Below are 19,547 nucleotides of genomic sequence, written 5' to 3'. Positions count from 1 at the left end.
TCCCTCAGTCCACCCTTCACAGACACCAGCAGTGGCAGCTAACTCACCTCTATGCAGACAAGCCATTCCAGGGGCATCTGAACCCATAAGGACCCCAAAGTAGTATCACTTTATCTACTGGCTCTGACTGTGGCTGTAACCCTTAGGTGCAGTTGTTTGAAGATACTTCTCAGTGATGAACCTTCCAACTCAGATTAGTCAAAGCTAGATTGAACTGGAGCAATAAGTAACCCCCATTCAAATCACAGTGCCGTAAAACAGGGTGGGGAGCAAAAACGTATCTCATGGTTAGCCCTGGGTTCAATCCCTGGCCCCAAGTAATAAAAATAAAAACAAACATCAGTGACCAATACAGGTTTATTTTATGTTCATAAAATGTCCAATGAGAAGGCATCATCAGGAGAGTGCCTGCTGCCACTCAATTAAATGTTTCCCTTTCTAAGAGTTGCTGTGGTTATGGTGTCTCTTCACAGCAATAGAAACTAAGATGATCCATGAGCTCCAGAATAGCTGAATCAGTGAGCTCCAAGCTCAGGGAAAGACCTTAGCTCAAAAAAGGAAGTGGGGAACTATTGGGGAAGGCACCCAATGTCAACCTCTGGTCTCTACATTCACATGCATGTACACACGCCTACACATGTACACACGCCTACACACATACACACACCTTTTTCTTAAAGCTCAGTAGAAGGCTGCTTTCTGGCAAGTCCTTTCCCAAGTGATGACAGATTTCAATCCGCTCATTACAGTTTCCGTTACCGTAAAGATTGGTAGAGATGTGCCACTGCCTCTTCCCTGAAGAGTTAACCCAGCTGGGCAGTTCAGGAAGTTGGGATCACTCCTAGGAAGTGCCCATCTTAACCCATGCTAAAGGGATAAAAGGAATAATTATCCCTTTAATGAGATATTGTATTTTTTCCTTCCTAGAATTCCTGTCTCCTAGTATAGTCCCCTAAAGAGCAGCCCTGAGGTCCAGCTGGCTCTGCCCACCCTTCCGAGTTCTGACTCAGAAATGACACAACTTCCTCTTTTCCTCTTTTCTATCTCTCTTTCAGATGCTGAGTAGACCTACACATTCTTTTTCTGTTGCTTTAGGCTTCCTTACTCTATCTCTAACCCCCCCCCCCCCCGCTTTCCCCGTCACCACCTAGTGTCTGCCTGCCACCGTGTGGGTGACCTCCATGCCAGCTTAATGCCAGTGTCAATGGCTTCTTCTCCCCTTCACCTTTTCCATCCCCTCTCTGGGCAACTGCTGAGATTTACAGCTTTCCTGCCATGGAGTTTTCCTGTTAAGGTCCAATAACACCAGCCTCAAGCTTCCATTTGAGTCTGTTCCATTAAATTCATTTATCAACAAGACTAAGAATCCCAAGAAGGGACTCTAATTTCCCTGAGATCATCTGGTAACTATAAAGGGACACCACAGAATTTTCCAGTAGCAGTTCCATAATTGTGGGATTTCCCCTGACCATCTACACAAGTAAGAGAAGAAATGTAAAGGGAACCCGACTTGTGAAATAGATGAGATCTCCTGAGTAAACTGGGGGTGAGGGGGGCAATAGAGGGGAGGGGATGGGGGATGAAAACATAAGGGAACAGTATGGTCGAGCTGGAACAGGGACGGAGTGGGAGAGCAATGAAAGAGATATCTTGATAGAGGGATATCGTGGGGATAGGGAGAAACCTGGTGCTAGAGAAGTTCCCAGGAATCCACAAGGATGACCCCAGCTTAGACTACTAGCAATAGTGGAGAGGGTGCCTGAGCTGGCCCATCCCTATAATAAGATTGGTGAATACCCTAACGGTAATCATAGAGCCTTCATCCAGTAACTGATGGAAACAGATGCAGAGATCCACAGCCAAGCACCAGGCCGAGCTCCAGGAGTCTAGTTAAAGAGAGAAAAGAGGTATTCTATGAGCAAGGGGCATCAAGATCATGATGGGGAAACTTACAGAGACAACCAAACCAAACTAGTGGGAACTCATGAACTTTAGACCAATAGCTGTGGAGCCTGCATGAGACTGGACTAGGCCCTCTGTATAAGCTAGACAGTTGTGTAGCCTGGTCTGCTGAAGGGGCCCCCGGCAGTAGGATCAGGATCTATCCCTGGTGCATGAGCTGGCTTTTTGGAGCCCATTACCTACGGTGGAACACCTTGAATAGCCTTGATGCTGGGGTAGGGGCTTGGACCTGCCTCAGCTGAATGTACCAGGCTTTGCTGACTCCTCATGGGAGGCCTTACCTTTTTGGAGGAGGAGATGGGAGGTGGGCTGGGAGGGAAGGCTTGGGGGGAGTGGGAGGAGGGATGAGAGGGTGATCTGTGGTTGGTATGTAAAATGAATAAAACATTTCTTAATAGCCGGGCGGTGGTGGCGCACGCCTTTAATCCCAGCACTTGGGAGGCAGAGCCAGGCGGATCTCTGTGAGTTCGAGGCCAGCCTGGGCTACCAAGTGAGTCCCAGGAAAGGCGCAAAGCTACACAGAGAAACCCTGTCTCAAAAAACCAAAAAAAAAAAAAAAAAAAAAAAAAAACCATTTCTTAATAAAAAAAGTTGAGAGAGAGAGATAGAGAGAGAGAGAGAGAGAGAAAGAACCCCACTTGCAATTATGGCCAAGTATGGAAGTGTTTGATAGCCCTGTTACTCATATTCCATTAGCTTGATCCTGGTCACATGGGCCCCAGCTGCATGAGAGCCTAGGAAATGTAGTTTTTCTAAGTGACAAGCAGAGAAGTGAAATTGGTGAGCTTTGGCCAATCCGATAGACAATTCATGTCCCCTCTGCTTAGGTGTTAATCTCTCATCTGAACAAAATCTACTTCTTCAAATGTGCTGTCTGGATCAGAACCTATATGACATCATCTACCTTGCCCCAAAGACTACATTTTCTGCTTCTGTACTTCTGGCAAGCACATCACATCACTGATGTAGAGAACACACAATTTGGTAATAAGCCACACCTTCTCCACCCTGTCTAGAGAGCAATGAATTGCATGGAGAGGCCAGCAGAAGCCATGTGTAACAGGCAGGAAGTAGTAGATGCAATGGGCTGGGCCAACTTGGGGTTGGCATGCAATGGGAGGCAAGAAATGACCTCAGAGGAACGCCTTTCCTAGCTAAGCAACAGGGTGTCAGTTGTGCAGGGCTCATCCAGGGATTAAGGAGCTGGCTCACTTGAATTGAGCATGCTCCCTCAGTGAGCCAGGCTCCTCAGCTTTCTTGTGATTGTGTCCTCTGTCCTGTTTCCCAGGATCCCTCTCCACAGCATCCTAAAAAGTCCATGGATTCCCTTTACCTAGCAATGACTGGAACCAGGCCTGGATCTCACTTTGGGTGACACCACAGTTCCGTGCAGGCCGTCTCTTGTTCTCCTGTCACTGGCTTTTGTAGGTGGTAGCCATCACAGACATGAACACAGACTTGTCTCCTAAGATCAGACAAGACTAGAACAAGGGCTGAGTGGGAATCACAATGTGGAACGGAAAAGCTGGAAAGCCAGGTCCTGGGAAGTGGAACAGCAACAGCCCTTGAGTTGGATGTTGTGAAGGGGTCTCCCCCACCCTCCTTTGCACCTCAGCCTCAGCTGTAAGTGTATCTACCTGTAGGGGATGGCATTTGGGTGCCCCACTCAGAGTCTACAAGCCCTCGCTGCCTTCTGTGAACTTAATTGGGTCTTAGCCTTTCTCTTAAATAGCTCAGTCACCTCCCCATACATTTCTTCCCACAGCAAGCATAACTGACAACACATCTACTCTTCAGCTTGCTCAGTGCTGGAGGAGAATTCTGCTATTACTATTGCAAAAGCCAAATCCATGAATATCGTCCCCAAACATGACTCCTAAGATTGCTGGCGGCCTTTCCACAGTGATGGCAGTCTCCCTAGCAGTCATCTACTTTTGTTGTTAACTGTCAGGGTATCCTCTTTATCAGAGTCCCTCATGGTGTGGAATTTGTACTGAACAAAAATGATAACTCAGAGACCTGAGTAGCCAGGCTGCAGAGCCAAGGTGTGTGTGTTTGCTGAGCTGTGAGGTCTCAGGTGGAGGGCTGGCCCTCATTTTGAGTCTCTCCCACAAGCACAAGCTTGGACTCTACAGATATGAACCCTGCAGGCAAGAATCTTGCGGGCATGAGCCCTGGACAAAATAACAAATAGAGAACAGACACTAAAATTTATAAATTACTTTTCTCTTTACCCTTGATTTATTGGTGTGTAAAATCTATACCATGTGTTCCTTCTTCACAATGAACACCCCTTAAAGAACCATACCAGAGGTGTTTAAAGAAATGAAATAACACTTAGTAGGCTCGGATCCCACACAAGCCGTCATTCTGATGTCAGGACTAAGTGTATAACAGGGTATGGTCAGTGGCTCAGTTTCTGATTTTGCTGAGAAATGTGGGGTTGAAGGTTATGAAAGATCAGGATGAGCTCATCTGCCTGAGTCCTGGGCAGGCCTGACTCACCTTTGGGCCCTACTGGCAATATGGCTTCCTTCCCACACAAAGAGGGCAAAGAGTGTGGCTAGGGGTAGGAGTAAGCAGATGGGAAGGATGTGTAAGAAATGTCGGGGTAAATGGAGGTGAGGGACAATGGGTGTGATGCCTGGAGGGACCTTCTGGGAGATCCCTCCAAACAGTACATGGAATACTATTAGAAAAAGAAAGCACTTCAAAAGTATAAGTATTTTGCTGGTCATGGTGAGCACGAAGCCCCAGTGTTCTAACCCAACACTCCATGAGTTAAACACTCTAGCCTTTCTTAATTAGCCCAGGTCATGGCAATGCCTATTCTTATACTCTGCCCTACAGTTAACTGTTCACAAGTTATTTCTTAAGTAGCAGGCAGAAGGATCCTCAGAGCAGACGGCAAGGGTGGCCTGAAGAAGCCAGGGTGAAGGATGATAGAGCAATGACTCCAGAACTAGACACAGGCTGGCCATTGGGTATGGACTCTGCACACAAACAATGCGCTGGTCACATGTGCATTGTGGTGGCATCCACCAGCTTCTGAACCATCTCATCATGAACACCATAGAAAGGCAGCCCATCTACTTCCATGCCCACGATGCCTGAGACTCCACTCCGGACTCGGTTCTGTACCAAGATGCGTAACATTTTTTCTTCCTGGGAGGGGGAAAAAAAAGATGAGGAAGAGATAAAAGTTATGTGGGGGAAGGGAGAAAGGAATGCATAAATCTCTAAGCAGAGAAAGAGCTGGGCTTGAGATCTCGTCATCTCTCTGTGTCCCTCTCTGTCCCTCTCTGTCCCCCTCTGTTCCTCTTGGTCTCTCTGTCTCTATCTCTCTGTATTTCTCTCTATCTCTCTCCCTGTCTCTGTCTCTGTCTTTCTCCTTTTTCTTTTCTTTTCTTTTCTTTTCTTTTCTTTTCTTTTCTTTTCTTTTTCTTCCTCCTCCTCCTTTTAAAAACAGGGTCTCTGTAATCCTGGCTGTCCTGGAACTCACTACACAGACCAGGCTGGCCTCAAACTCATAGAGACCCACCTGCCTCTGCCTTCCAAGTGCTGGGCTTAAAGGCGTGTGGCACAACACCCAGGAAAGTGCCTCTTTTTAAAAAGTAAAATTTGGGGTAAAAATATTAACCTGTTGGAAAGTTCCTTATGAAAATCAAAATTGAGAGCTTGATGTGGTGGCTCATACCTGTCATCCTAATACTTGTGGGGCTGAGGCAAGAGGATTACAGTGAGTTTGAGGCCAGCCTGGATTAAATACTGAGCTCTGGGACAGCCTGGCCTACAGAGTGAGACCCTGTCTCAAACAAGAGCAAAGGATTGAAACAGATCAGCTGTTTCTTTGGACACTTAAAATCATGTGACTGAATTTCATGCCCTGGTGGAGGCCTGTATGGTCCTAAAGCACACCAGAGGTGCAATCGTCCACCAACTCAGTCTCTAGACAGCTATGGATGAGCTCCCATGGGTCTGATTGTGGCAGAAGGCCCTCCTGAGACCCCACTGTTAGCCTCCTGAGTTGGCTTTCCTATTGCTGTGATAAACACCATGACTAAAAGCTATGTAGTGCAGGAAAAGGTTTACTTCAACTTACAGCTCTCAGGCCATACTCCCTCACTGAGGGAAGTCTCAGGACAGGAACTCAAGGCAGAAACCTGGAGGCAGGAACTGAAGCAGAGGCCATGGAGGGGTACTGCTTAGTGGCTTACTCTCTATGTAAGCTTTCTCAGCCTGCTTTCTTATACGGCACAGGACCACCTGCCCAGGGATGGTACCACCACATTGGCCAGGCCCTCCCACATCAATCTTCAATAAAGACAATGCCCCACAGGCTTTCCTACAGGCCAATCTGATGGAGGCATTTTCTAGATTGAGGTTTCCTCTTCCCAGATGATCTTAGCTTGTATCATGTTGACCACCCTCAGGAAAAAAAAATCTAGCAAGCACAACACTAAGTTCTGCTGCTGCCTCCATTTTTCAACAAGGGTATGGGAACATCTGGAGGGAGCAGAGCCATGGAGAAAAAGCAGCTGGACCCCAGAAGGGCTTTGGGATTAGACACATCTGATGTGGGGCTTTCCTGTCAGTGTCTCAGCCTCTCTGTGTCTTGGAAATCTCATCTGTCAGGTGGGGGCGTTGCTGATGCTGGTGGCAGTGTGGCCCTCAGGGGCTTCCTGAGGATTAAATGAGATACTGGAAGTAAAGCACCCAGTTTGGCCCTTGGCACACAGTAGGAATGACGCTGGTTGTCAACGGCAGTGAGGAAAGCCCAGAGCTTGCTTTCCTTACCTCACTTGCTGGTTAAGGGGTAGGAGCTGGTCCACCTCCTTTCCTTCCCCTCCAAAAATAAGGTCCCAAAGAACCTCCTGTCTAAGCCACTAATGTGCTGTCCCCATTGAACACTTAGAGGGAGGTAGCAGGGAGGAGGGGCCAGATCAAACACCCTCTCCTTCCTCCACGGTAAGACGGAACCAAAGGAATCTGGAGCAGGAAATGTAGACATCAGAGGACTGCCACCTTCCGGATGAGGCATCAGTTTTCTGAGCACCTGCTGTGACAGTCTCTGAGCCAGAGATTCAAGGGTGAGACAGGTTCAAGCCCCCAAGGTGGTCCCAAGCTAGATGACTAACCAGGGACTCACAGGATACACAGAGTCATGGCACAGAACAGAACATCAAATTCAGTTTACTAGGGTGCCCTGGTGTAGGTAGAGTTTTCCTGCCTGGCCCACAGTCAGGGCAAATCTCTCTCACCTGCCAGTCCCACAGCCGTCAGACCCGACCAAGTAAACACAGAGACTTGTATTGGTTTCAAACTGTATGGCCATGGCAGGCTTCTTGCTAACTGTTCTTACAGCTTAAATTAATCCATTTCCATTAATCTATACCTTGCCACATGGCTCGTGGCTTACCGGCATCTTCACATGCTGTTTGTCATCATGGCGCCTGGCAGTGTCTCTCTGACTCAGCCTTCCACTTCCCAGCTTTATTCTCCTCCTTGTCCCGCCTACACTTCCTGCCTAGCCAATGGCCAATCAGTGTTTTATTTATTGACTAATCAGCAACACATTTGCCATACAGAACATCCCACAGCACCCTGGGAATGCTTTTCGGGGAATTATTATTATAGACTGAAGCTTTGTAACCCTTCCAACTCATGGCTCTCAATATGATAGTATTTGAAGATGGAGTCTTTGGGAGGGAATAAGGTTGTGATGAGGTCATGAGGGTGGAGCCCCCATGGTAAGATTAGTGCCCTTATAAAAAGATGAGGGGCCACATGCTTTCTGCCTCTAACACATGAGGGTACAGTGAGAGGCCAGCCATCTACAACCCAGGAAGAGCATTTCCACCAAGGCACTGAATCTCCTGGCACCTCAGTGTTGGACTTCCCGGCTTCTAGAACTGTGAGAACTAAGAATGAGCTGTTTAGGCTTCCCAGTCTATGGTGTTTTGTTAGAGCGATCTGCATTGATTTAGACACAGGGCAACTAGCATTAGAGGAAATTAAAGAGGAGAAATAAGCCGAGGAAAGGGCCTTGTAGACACTCACCCAAAACTTCAAATATTGTGATGAGGAGCTGGGGAGATGGCTCAGGTAGTAGAGTGCTTGCCATATAAATATGAGACCCCAATTCCCAGCACTCACGTAAAAGCCAGAAAGGCAGAGACAGGGGCATCCCTGGGACTTGCTACCTACCCATTCTAGCCTAATTGGTGTGCTCCAGATTTATCGAGAAACTGTGTCTCAGAAAATAAGGGGGAGAATAATTGAGAAAGACGTTGGATGTTAGCCTCTTGCCTCTGCATATATGTGAATACACAAGTGTACCACAGACATAAACACATATGGATATGTGCGCACACACACACACACACACACACACACACACACACACACACACACACACGGGGAAGTATTGGCAGAGGTTGCCAGGAAGCACTCTCTTTATTCCTGCAGTGGTCTTTCTGTTCTGCCCGTGGGTGAAGGCAGATGACCCGCCCTGTGAAAGGGAGGTCCAAGCACATTTCCACACAAGTCTTTGTTAAGAGCCCCTGGCCAGGGGCTACCCAGCCCAGATGGGCATTTTCCATCCTTTGTTTCGGCTCCATTCTCCCACTTTTCTTCCTTATTACTCATATCCTCTCTTTATGGGGCAATACATGTGGCACCATGGGGCCATTTCCTCCCAGCACGCTGTCTGCCCTCACTGTTCTCATCCTTCTGGGACATGGAGAGGACCGTGGAGTCCTCAGGGTGAGTGTGAGGAGCCAACAGGTTAGGAACTGGCTGGCACTCAGCCGCTGAGAGCCACAGGGACCAATTGTCTGGTCCCTAAGAGCTGGGCCAATTGCCACCCCCAGCAGATTTCCAGGAAGGACCACACCATGTTCTAAGAGACCAAGTGGAGGGGGCCGCTCCTCCCTGCTGGAGCAGAGCTGGAAGCAGGGGTGCTACCCAGGCTGAGGCTGTCAGAGGCAGGGGAGGGGGAAGGAGATCTAAAGCGAGGCCGACCTCCCGACAGAGTCAAGGTGGATGGGGAAAGAGGTCCCAGGGTAATTTCCAGGCTTAGGGGCAGGTGGTGACCTGCTAATAATTCTGGGGCATGGCGGGCTGATATTTATGGGAAAAAGATGTTATTTTCAAGCAAGTTGGAAAAAATCTTTTAAATAAGAATGAGTCGGGAAGTCGGGCACACCTATAGTTCTAAGTACTCAGGAGGTTGAGGCAAGGGTTGCTTGAGCTAGGATTTCAGACCAAACTGAGAGAGAGAGACAGACAGAAAGAGAGAGACAGATAGAGAGAGAGAGTGAGAGAGAGATTTCCATCTGGATGTCCATGTTACCCAGCCGTGTTCCCCAAGCTCCGTCCCCAGGGGCCATGTCTGACTCCTCACTGTTTCCCAGAACAAGCCTGGGCCTGGCCCCCAGGAGGGGCTCCGCAAATGTGCTTCTGCTTCTGCTTCAGAAACATGCCTTTCCATTTCCTCCTTGAGACCGAGGCATTGTTAATACACTTCAGAAAGACTGGGCATCCATGCCAAGAGGAGAATTTTCCATCCCTGGAGGGTGAGTGTGAGGCTGTGGGGGTTGGCTGGGCGGGGTTCACACTTTGTGTTTGTGTGAATCAGGAGTCATGCGGGAGGCAGCCCCCCATTTTTTCCAGTTCAGATGCAGGAAGCATAAAGAAAGAACAGAAGGCCCTCTGGGTCCCCCAAGGAAGACAAGACTGTTTCCCTCATGAAAATGTCACTTGAGTCCCACACCCACCTCTCCCCCCTGCCCCAGCAGTCTCAGGGCCTGAGAAGCTTCTGGGCCACCCAAGGAAAGCCTAGAGTCAGGATCAGAGACACCTTAACTCCCATTTCAGCTCTGCCTCTTATTGGGTGGTCTTGGTACTATCCACCACCCAGAGCCCACCAGCTCTCTCCTCTGTGGAAGTAATAATGCTAACCCATAGAGATACTGAATTCAACAGGGTGGGAGGCCGGAGGAAGAAAGAGACAGAGAACCAGAGAACAGAAAATGCACAAGACAAGATGGAAAAAAAGAAAAGAGGCTACCAGACAAGGGCCTCTAGAGATGGAGGTTTGCCAGGAACTGGGGTTCAGGGCCACCAGCCCTTGGCTGCCTGGGAGGGCTGTCCCTTCTTACATGATACACAGCCCTAGGAACTGAGCCAGTGACCAGCAAGTTTCCAGGGAGCTGGTCTGAAATTCTACTCATCTGGCCTGCCTGAGACCTCCCCAGTCAAGAGCCAGAAAGACAGGCTTAGCATTGTGGGTTTCACAAGCAACTTCTGGTTAGCTCTCTCTGCTTCCTGCTTGTGGTTGAAGATGCTTCCTGCTCCAGCCACCACGCCTGTAGCTGGCTGCCATGTTCCCCTGCCATGATGAACTCTTATCCCTCTGGAACTGTCAGTCAAAGCAAATGCTTTCTTCTCTAAGTTACCCTGATTATGGTGTTTAATCACAGCGACAGAAAAGTAACTAATATATTAGCCAGGACTCCGGCCCAACTTACTGTTTTTCAGATTCACCATGAGACTATCCAATACTTTATCTGTGTCCTCTAAGTCTGGCCCACCAGCTGCTCCTCAGGGTAGGGCAGGTCCCACCCCTTCAAGAGGAGAGGTTTGGGTTTAGAATCAGTTTTGGTGAACAGGATGGCTCCAGGATAGTCATAGGGACTGAGGGCCGAGGGAGGGGCAGCCTGTGAGGCTGCCTCGTCACTACTCAGGCTCAGCACTGAGTTCAGGGCTGGCTTGCTTCCCATGCTGCCCCCTGACATACCCAAGTTCACTTAAGCTGTTTAAGGGTTGCTGCCCGCCCTTTGTCCTGGTCTATAAGATGAGTCTAGAGCTGAAGGTAGGGTTGGGTTTGCCAACTCTGAGGTGCTTAGATAAGCCTACAGCGGGCTCGGAGTTCCTTGCTTGAAAAACACATGTATGGGAATGATTTTGAAAGCTGTTTTGGAGTCTTTCGCTGTGGATCCCAGGTCCAGAAGCCCTCCTCTGACACCCATCACACCTGAGTCTACAATCTTCCATCTAGGAGCAGTCTTACTCAGCCAGGGAGAAACTGAACCTTTGTTCACGACTTCCCACCTGGAATGCGTGCCCTCCCCCCCGCCTCATTTGGTAGATTCCTTCCAGTCTACACCCATAGGACTCCTTTCCCACCTAATCTGCCCCCACCCTTAAGCATGTGGGCTACCCAAGATGCTTAAGTACCCTCACTGAGTCATCAGTTCTGTGAAGAGAACAGTAAGGACTCCACCCCCCACTCTGACTGCAACCCAGATGATGGCCTCCACCAGTCAGGCATTCCCTTCTTTCAACAGTGCTGATTGTACCCACTTCACAGACAAAGACTCATCTCTGAGAGGAAAATCAACTCGCTGAAAGTCAAACTAGAAAGGACAGGATATCTCCAAATGGGTCTCACTTAGGACCCAGGACCAGAAGTAGATAAAAGAGTTGTCTGATTTTGTCTCCCAGCCTGACCCAACAGGGAGATAGTCCCTCAAAGGTAGCTTTGCCTTTGGCTTCATGGGTAGCATGGTGGTTGATGTGGTCATGTGATTTGGAACACTCAGGCCTACTTAATTCTCATCAAACAAGACAGTTGCATCTGGGCCAGTGGCCTGCTGCAGTGTGTTACCTTCGTGACAGATGGCAGGGCCTGAGTCCAGCTCTGTTCCCCAGGTACCCTGGAAGGCCCAGTTGCCCTCCTCAGATAACGCTCATGGACTTCACATGAGTTCAGAATGTATAGTGCACAGGCCAGGGCATAGCCTCCCCAGTTAGAAACACCTAGAACGCAAAAGAAAAAAAAAATCCATCACAGGACTGTAAAGGGCCTGTGGTCCACTGGCTGCCTCCAAGCCACAGAAGCCATCTCAGAGCGGTGGCACAGACGGCAGGCACTGGGATCACCTGGGGACTTGTTACAAATCCTTGGGCCCCAGCTCAAACCTCCTGAGTCAGAATTTCTGCAAGATTGTTGGGGAGCAGGTGCGTTTTAATGAGCCTCATAGGTAAGTTTGATTCAAGCTAAAGTTTGGGGGCTTGAAGCTATTTGGGTTACACACTGCTAATGACTGCTAGAGGAAAAAGATACAGGCTCTGTACCTAGAAAGCCATTCCAGAATTCCCCACACTAAAGAACGGTCCCAAGGGCTGGTCTCCAACCCTTAGGCTACGCAGAAGCCTGTCCCCTGGGGCATATAGCAGACAGCCCATCACAGGAGGTTTTGTCACTCCTTATGTGCTGAAGACCATTCCTAAGTCACCTTTAGACTTGCTTTCCTACTCTGTCAGCCAGGCCCTGGGGCTCATTCCCTGGACTAGGGATGATTTCATCCACTCTTCTCCAACACCTGCTTGAGTTCTCCATCCTGTCTAAGACTGATGGAGGACTGTTAAACTCTAGACGCTGCACCATTATTAAGGACGAGGGGGTGGTAAGACAGCTCAGTGGATGAAAACTCGCTGCCAAGCTCGACGACCTGATTTCAGTCATGTACAGTGGACGGAGAGACCTACCTATACAGTGGACGGAGAGACCTACCTATACGGTGGACGGAGAGACCTACCTATACGGTGGACGGAGAGACCTACCTATACGGTGGACGGAGAGACCTACCTATACGGTGGACGGAGAGACCTACCTATACGGTGGACGGAGAGACCTACCTATACAGTGGACGGAGAGAACTGACTCCTGCAAGTTGTCCTCTGACTTAGACACACACACACACACAGCGCACTAAATAAACATGTCTTATAAAGGAAGAGGGCCATCAAACTGAAAAGTGTACACAGAGTCAGCCTCAGGGGAAGACAATCAATCAATGAGATGCTTCCAAAGGATTATGGGAACACTCAAGGGAAAAGACTATTTTGCTTTGGTTGAATATTTCAGTCTGCCATCCTGTTATAAATTTCTTGTGTGACTTCGCTCCTGGAGTCCCTAAAACAAGCCTATGAGGCATAGTATCATTATCACCATGTGAGCAACTTAGAAACAGACACAGAGGGGTAAATGTCACACAGCAAATAATCAGACATACGTTATAACTCAGGCTATTCCCTCCAGAGCCTACATTCCTTTTCTCTTAAGAATTAGTTTTTAAATTTTAATTGTGTTAAAATCTCCATGACATGAATGTGGGAATAACAAACGGTTCCTTCACTGTCCTCACACCAGCAACAGAGAGGTCATTGTGATCACCGAGGGCATGGGTGTCTTTCTCTGCCAGGAATCTAACAGTCTTGCAGCAGCAGATACCTAACCCAAGTGTGCTCCAATCCGATTCAGTTCTGATGCTATCAACTGTGACTGTGTAAGGTCCTATGGCCTGGCCTGAAGCCTCCATCTCCTAGACTGCCTCTTTCCCTTCTGATGTCAGGGGCTAGCCTGGAGGCTCACCTTAGCCTCTGGCTGACTGGCTGTATACCAGGGTTCCTGAAAGCTCTTGTATGATCGAATTAATTTGTTTCAATAGCCACAGGGGAGAGCACACTGTTTTATTACAGAGGATGTTAGGAAAGATCCAGATGAAGAGCTATAAGGGCAAGATACCCAGGAAGGGGCCTGGAGCTCACCCTGGATACTCTGCCCTCCAGGGACAGCATGTGTCTATCTATCTGGAAGCGCTCTGAACTCTGTCTTTTTTGGCTTTGGTGAAGGTCTATGTTAACAGACAGGGTGGCTTGCTTCCTTGGGCTCTTCCTGGACTCTGTGCAACGTCCTTCTTCCTGGGTAGGGAGCAGGGTTCCTGTGGATCCAGGCTGGTCTTAGGACCTATCAGACAAGGGCAGATTGGAGAGTTTCTTTGTGGCTGTCTAAAAGTGGGAGTAGAGTCTCATTCAAGGGAGAGAAATTCTAGTTTCTATGGTCTGCCTTGGAGAGGGAGCTATAGGAACCTAGTTCCATGGATGAAAACAAGCAAATTACCTGTCTGTCCATCCATCCATCCATCCATCCATCCATCCATCCATCCATCATCTATCTATCTATCTATCTATCTATCTATCTATCTATCTATCTACTAGTCAGTCATTTGTCTATCTGTCTGCCTATCTATCTATCTATCTATCTATCTATCTATCATCTATCTATTTATCTATCTAAAAATATCATGCTAGAATTCACCACCTTAGCCATCTTTAAGAGTATAGTCAGTAGTGTTAAATATATTCTTATCTCTCTTTATCTAGCTATCATGTCTATCTAAAATATCTATGTAGTGTATTTCAGACCAGTAAGGCTACATAGTAAGACCTTTGGGGGGAAAAGACAAAGGATATATAGGAATTATGTTCACCAGCGTAACCATATTTAAAGGTACAATTATATAGCATTAAGTATCTATTGATCCATTCATCCAAAATAACATCATTTGTGAGAGTACAGATGAGCAGTGTTGAATAGATTTTCATGGTACAACTCAGAGCTCATCCTCAACCTCTGTGCAAACGTAGAAAAGAAAAACGTATTTGGGAAGCTGTAACAAAGGAAAAGGCAGAATTTAAAATCCTTGTTGACCTTGTTTAAAATGACATAGGATGGTTATGCACTGAGGATGAAGCTGGCATGTGAGCTAAAACTGCTGACTGTGTCATGGTGGGATGACACAGCACATTTTTGCCCGTGCCCATCACCCTGCACTACCTCCTTTTTAAGAACGCCTTTGGTCTCCCTATGACGTCATCTTTTCAATTAACGAAACGTAAAACCCATGCTATATTTAAGCAATGGCCATAGCCATCATACCTGGATCATAGGGCCCATGGTGGGGGATGGGAGGGACAAGAGGGGACCATGGAAGGCAGCTAATTTAAGGCCATGTGCTGGAGGCCCATGTGAGACGAGCGAGCACACAGTGAACTTTGGATTCCTAGTCCCCAGCAACCACTGATCTTTTCACTGTCTCCATAATTTCATGTTTTCCAGAACATCGTATATAGCTGGGTTCAGATCACACAGCCCTTTCAAACTGGCTTGCTCCTTTAGTAATATGCTCTTAAAGTTCCTTGTGTCCTTTGTGGTTTGTAGATGGAGGTCAGAGGATCTATACCATATACACGAATGAGTGAAGGGAAAGAAGGAAAGAAAAGAGAAAAAAGTGAGCTCATCATTAATTAACATTCATCTCTTCCTACCTCCCGACTGAAGATACAATATGACCCGTGGCCTCACACTCTCGCTGCTACGATGGCCATATCCGCTCAAGCTGTGAGCCAAAATAAACCTTCCCCCCTTAAATTCCTGTTCTCAGGCGTTTTGTCACAGGGGTGAAAAAAAAACAACTAATACAGTATCCATGAAATAACTCCCAGGAGTGTTCATTTATTTTGCATTGAATTTTTGGTCCAGTTGAGAGAACTAACATTCTGACGCTGTTGAGTCTTCGCATCCATGAACATGGGATAGCTCTGTAATTATTTAGTTCTACTTGCTATCCTCCGTCAAAGTTTTATACTTCTCCTTATATAAATAGTAATGACATGTTGCTAGCTGTATATTTAGGAATTGCATTTTTTGGTTTTTCGAGACAGGGTTTCTCTGTGTAGTTTTGGTGCCTGTCCTGGATCTCACTCTGTAGACCAGGCTGGCCTCGAACTCACAGAGATTCGCCTGGCTCTGCCTCCCAAGTGCTGGAATTAAAGCCGTGTGCCACCACCACCCGGCAAGTATTGCATTTTGAGAAGTGCTAATATAAATGGTAACGTATTTTTAATTTCAAATTCCTCTTGCAAACTGTTGGCATATTGAAAAGTGGCGTTGTATCTTGAAAGGCTGCTGTAATCTATTAGTTCCAGGTGTTTGCTTTTGTTTATTCTTGTAGATTTTCCATAAGGATGAACATGACATATATAAAGATAATTATTTTCTTTCTTCTCAACCCATATGCTTTTTATCTCTTTTTCTTTTTTTCTTATTGCACTAACTAGGATTTCTAGAAGGATGCTGAAAAACTGGTGAGAAAGGACAGCTTTACCATACCACTCCTGGCTGGACTCTTAAAAATACTTTTTCTGACCGGGCGGTGGTGGCGCACGCCTTTAATCCCAGCACTCGGGAGGCAGAGCCAGGCGGATCTCTGTGAGTTTGAGGCCAGCCTGGGCTACCAAGTGAGTTCCAGGAAAGGCGCAAAGCTACACAGAGAAACCCTGTCTCGAAAAACCAAAAAAAAAAAAAAAATACTTTTTCTGTATTTCTTGCCTTATTATGTAATTTTTCTTCTTTAGTTTGCTAATATCTAGGATTATATGATTAATTTTTAATTATTGGATCTTCCTTCTTATTTGAAATAAATCCTAGTTTGTTTTTTTGTTTTTTTTTTTTGTTTTGTTTTTTTTTTTTTTTGGTTTTTCGAGACAGGGTTTCTCTGTGTAGCTTTGCGCCTTTCCTGGAACTCACTTGGTAGCCCAGGCTGGCCTCGAACTCACAGCGATCCACCTGGCTCTGCCTCCCGAGTGCTGGGATTAAAGGCGTGCGCCACCACCGCCCGGCAAATCCTAGTTTGTTAATGATATGTTTCTTTTATATATTGTTGGAGTCTGTTCTTAACATTTGCTGAGTATTTTTGGCCTTTTACATTTATTTGTTTATATATGTATGTATGTATGTGTGCATGCATGAAGTATATATTTGTGCACTAGTGTGTGTGTGCACATATGGGTCTTCAGGCCATCAGACTTGGTGGCAAATGCTATAACTCACTGAGCCATCACACCAGCCCTGTCACTTTTATATTCATGTTCATGAAAGATATTGAACTATGTATAGTTTTCTTTCCTTAAGGTGGAAGCTAAGATAACTGAAGTCAGTTATTTATTTTCTAATATATGCATTTGGTGGTGGTTTGAATGAGACATCCCCCATAGTCATGAGCATGTGACTACTTGGTCCTCAGTTGGTGGTGCTCTTTGAGGGAGGTGCAGGAGGTATGGCCTTATGGAGGAAGTACATCTCTGGGAGTGGACTTTGAGAGGAACAAGCCTGGTCTACTGAGAGTCAGCTCTCTCTGCTTCGTGCTTGTGGATCAAGATGTGAGCGCCCGGTTCTCTGTTCCCACGGCCATGCTGCTTGCCGTCACTCTCCCTGTCATATGAACTCTGACCCTCTGGTACCACAAGCCGAAATGAACAGTTTCTTCTCTACATGGCTCTGGTCATAGCGTTTTATCACAGCAATGGAAAAGGAACTAGTACAGATGTCAACTAAATCTGGTTGATTGACAGCGTTGTTGAGTTCAACTGTGTCCTCACAGATTTCATGCTTGCTGTATCTGTCCACTTCTGATACAGGGATGTTAAAATATCCAACTATAATAGTTGAATCGTCTATTTCTTTTCTCTGCAGATCTTTCCCCCTTGTATATTTTGTATATCTACTTCCACTCTGATGTTAGATACATATACACAAAGGATTGTTATATCTTCCTTGTGTATTATGAATGTGCTTTTTTATTCCTGGTAATTTCCTTTGTTCTGAAGTCTGCTCTCTGTTGGTTAGTGTTATATTTAGTTTTTTAATCTCTTTCCTTTTACTCCATAGAACTAGAGCTGGGCATCTCCTTTCCCTCACTGGGAGGTGGCAGTGGGCTGGACCTGGGTATTTCCCTTCTCCCAGGCAAGTATGGCTTTGTTCACACCATAGCAGGCTGTGGTTTCTTTTGAGGCCAGATCTTATTCAGAATAGAGCAAGATGGTGTATTTCTGAACAGTTCCTTCTTCCTAGGTCCACCACAAGCAGAAGATACTTTCCCCTGATATTCACTATGAGAACCTAGTTGAGTGCCCAGAAGTAAGCTCCCCCAAATCAAGGTGATCCCCTGGAACTGTTTTTGTTTGTTTGTTTGATTTGGGTTTTGGTTTTTTAAGGCAAGGTCTTGCTGTATAGGCTTTGCTGGCTTGGAACCCTGGCACTCACTGTCTAGATTGGCTTCAAACACATAGAGACCTGACTACCTCTGCCCCCCAAGTGCTGGGATTAAAGGTGTACACCTGGCTCCCTGGGAGCTGAACTCCCAGGTTTGTGCAGTGAGCCTCCAGCAACTCACCAGTAAGTTTTCCATCCTGGAGAGTGTTTGTTCCTTTCCAGGCTGATTCTGACCATGAAGGGGAGAGAGCCTTTTTCAGGTGTCAGTATTTCCAGAAACTTCTGGTGAGGCTAAGGGAAAGCCAAGCTTTGAAACATCTGGACATACAAGAAAGGCTGGTCCTGAGGTCCCACGAGGAAGGACAGGGAGCCTGAGGCAGAAGTTGGTAAAAGGAGCTGTGGGAAAGCCTTCCCCTGTTCACCATGTCCTAGGCACTCACTGACCACTGATCAAAGTGGCCCTCCTGTCACTCTCTCATCTGTCACCTGCCCTATTGCCCTCAAACCTCTTATCACTATATCACCTGGTATATATATTCATCTGGGTCATTTTCTTTCAACTCAGGAAAGAAGGTTCTTTGGCACACACCATCTCTGCAGTTGCCCAGAACCCAGAACGATGCCTGGCACACATTTGAACTTAATGGCTGAATCCCCACTCAGGGTCCTGCCCTACCCTGGGGCCCTCTAGAGCCCCTTGGAGAGAAGAAAAGCTTCTGCTCTGGTGTGATGGTTATCTTGATTGTCAATTTGACTGGATTGAGAGGTGTCTGGGAGAGTTGTCAACACAGGTGTGTCTACAAGGGTGTTTCCAGAAAAGATTGACATGCTGGACAGCAACCGAGGGAAGAAGATGGTACCTGAGTGTGAGCAGAACTGTCCAATAGGGTACAAACCCAGAGAGGTCAAAAGCAGTAGTCTGCCAGGCAAACACAAGGTCTCTTGCTCTGTTTCCTGGTCACTATGGAATAGGCAGACCTTTCACCATGACGGTCTGCCTTGCTACAGGCCCAGGACCAATAAAGCCAGCAGCTGTATTCTGAACCCTTTGAGACCGTGAGCCCAAATCATCCTTCCTCTTTTGAAGTTGTTTCTTTCAGGTACTTGTCACAGTGATTAAAAACTGTCTAACACGCCTGGTCAAGCTTCAGGCCAGGTCGCTTACCCTGGCCAGCCAGGCTCTTCTTAGCAGGCACGCAGGTACTCACCAGCAATGATAGCAAAGTCAGCTTCCACATCACAGGCGATGACATCTCCATTTCTGATGTACTTCTTCACGGCCTCCTTGACCTTGCCCATCCCAAGCTCATTGCCTCCGTCACCCACTCCTGAAGGGAAGAGAAACAGAGTCAGTACACAGGATGAGGGTAAAGGGACAGAGAACAAGACAGCCCCACCCCACATGTCAGTGATTGCCTCTGAATAATTCTGATAACCAGATGCAGAGTCTTCTTCTGGTCTTCTAGAAACCTCGATAGTTGGGAGTGGATCTGATTTTGGAGCTCACTGGAGTGGGATCCTGTCTTCTACTAGGGTCCTCACATCCAACCACAGGTGGGATGTCTTCAGTTCTGACATGTCACCAGGTGTACTGGAGACAAGGGTACAATGACACTCAGTGGCTCCCTTTTCTCAGAACAGTTTCTACATTAGTGACAGCCTAATTGAATGACAAAAACAATCC

General features: G+C 47.1%; 2 protein-coding genes across 8 annotated transcripts in view; one reads left to right on the top strand and one right to left on the bottom strand.

Annotated features, from left to right (window-relative positions):
* Positions 1-19,547, top strand: part of Gpr68 (G protein-coupled receptor 68) — a 106,097-nt gene that overhangs the window by 31,742 nt on the left and 54,808 nt on the right. The gene's annotated exons all lie outside the window — the stretch shown is intronic.
* The window catches only part of Dglucy (D-glutamate cyclase), a 132,693-nt gene continuing 117,326 nt past the window's right edge, over positions 4,181-19,547 (bottom strand). For 6 of the 7 annotated variants that reach the window (XM_052738781.1, XM_052738783.1, XM_052738777.1 and 3 more), the window contains 3 exons: positions 19,072-19,191; positions 11,633-11,784; positions 4,181-5,127 (listed from right to left, as the gene is read on the bottom strand). In XM_052738781.1, coding sequence (XP_052594741.1) covers positions 4,978-5,127; positions 11,633-11,784; positions 19,072-19,191 — 422 coding nt within the window. In that variant the 3' untranslated portion in view covers positions 4,181-4,977. Of the gene's footprint in view, positions 5,128-5,448; positions 9,233-11,632; positions 11,785-19,071; positions 19,192-19,547 lie in introns of those variants that run through there. The other variant, XM_052738780.1, reaches the window with a different exon arrangement.

This window comes from Peromyscus californicus, unplaced genomic scaffold (genome assembly GCF_007827085.1).
Source record: "Peromyscus californicus insignis strain IS unplaced genomic scaffold, ASM782708v3 Scaffold_15__1_contigs__length_86483966, whole genome shotgun sequence".
Taxonomy (NCBI): Eukaryota; Metazoa; Chordata; class Mammalia; order Rodentia; family Cricetidae; genus Peromyscus; species Peromyscus californicus.
This window is presented reverse-complemented; position numbering and strand designations above follow the sequence as displayed.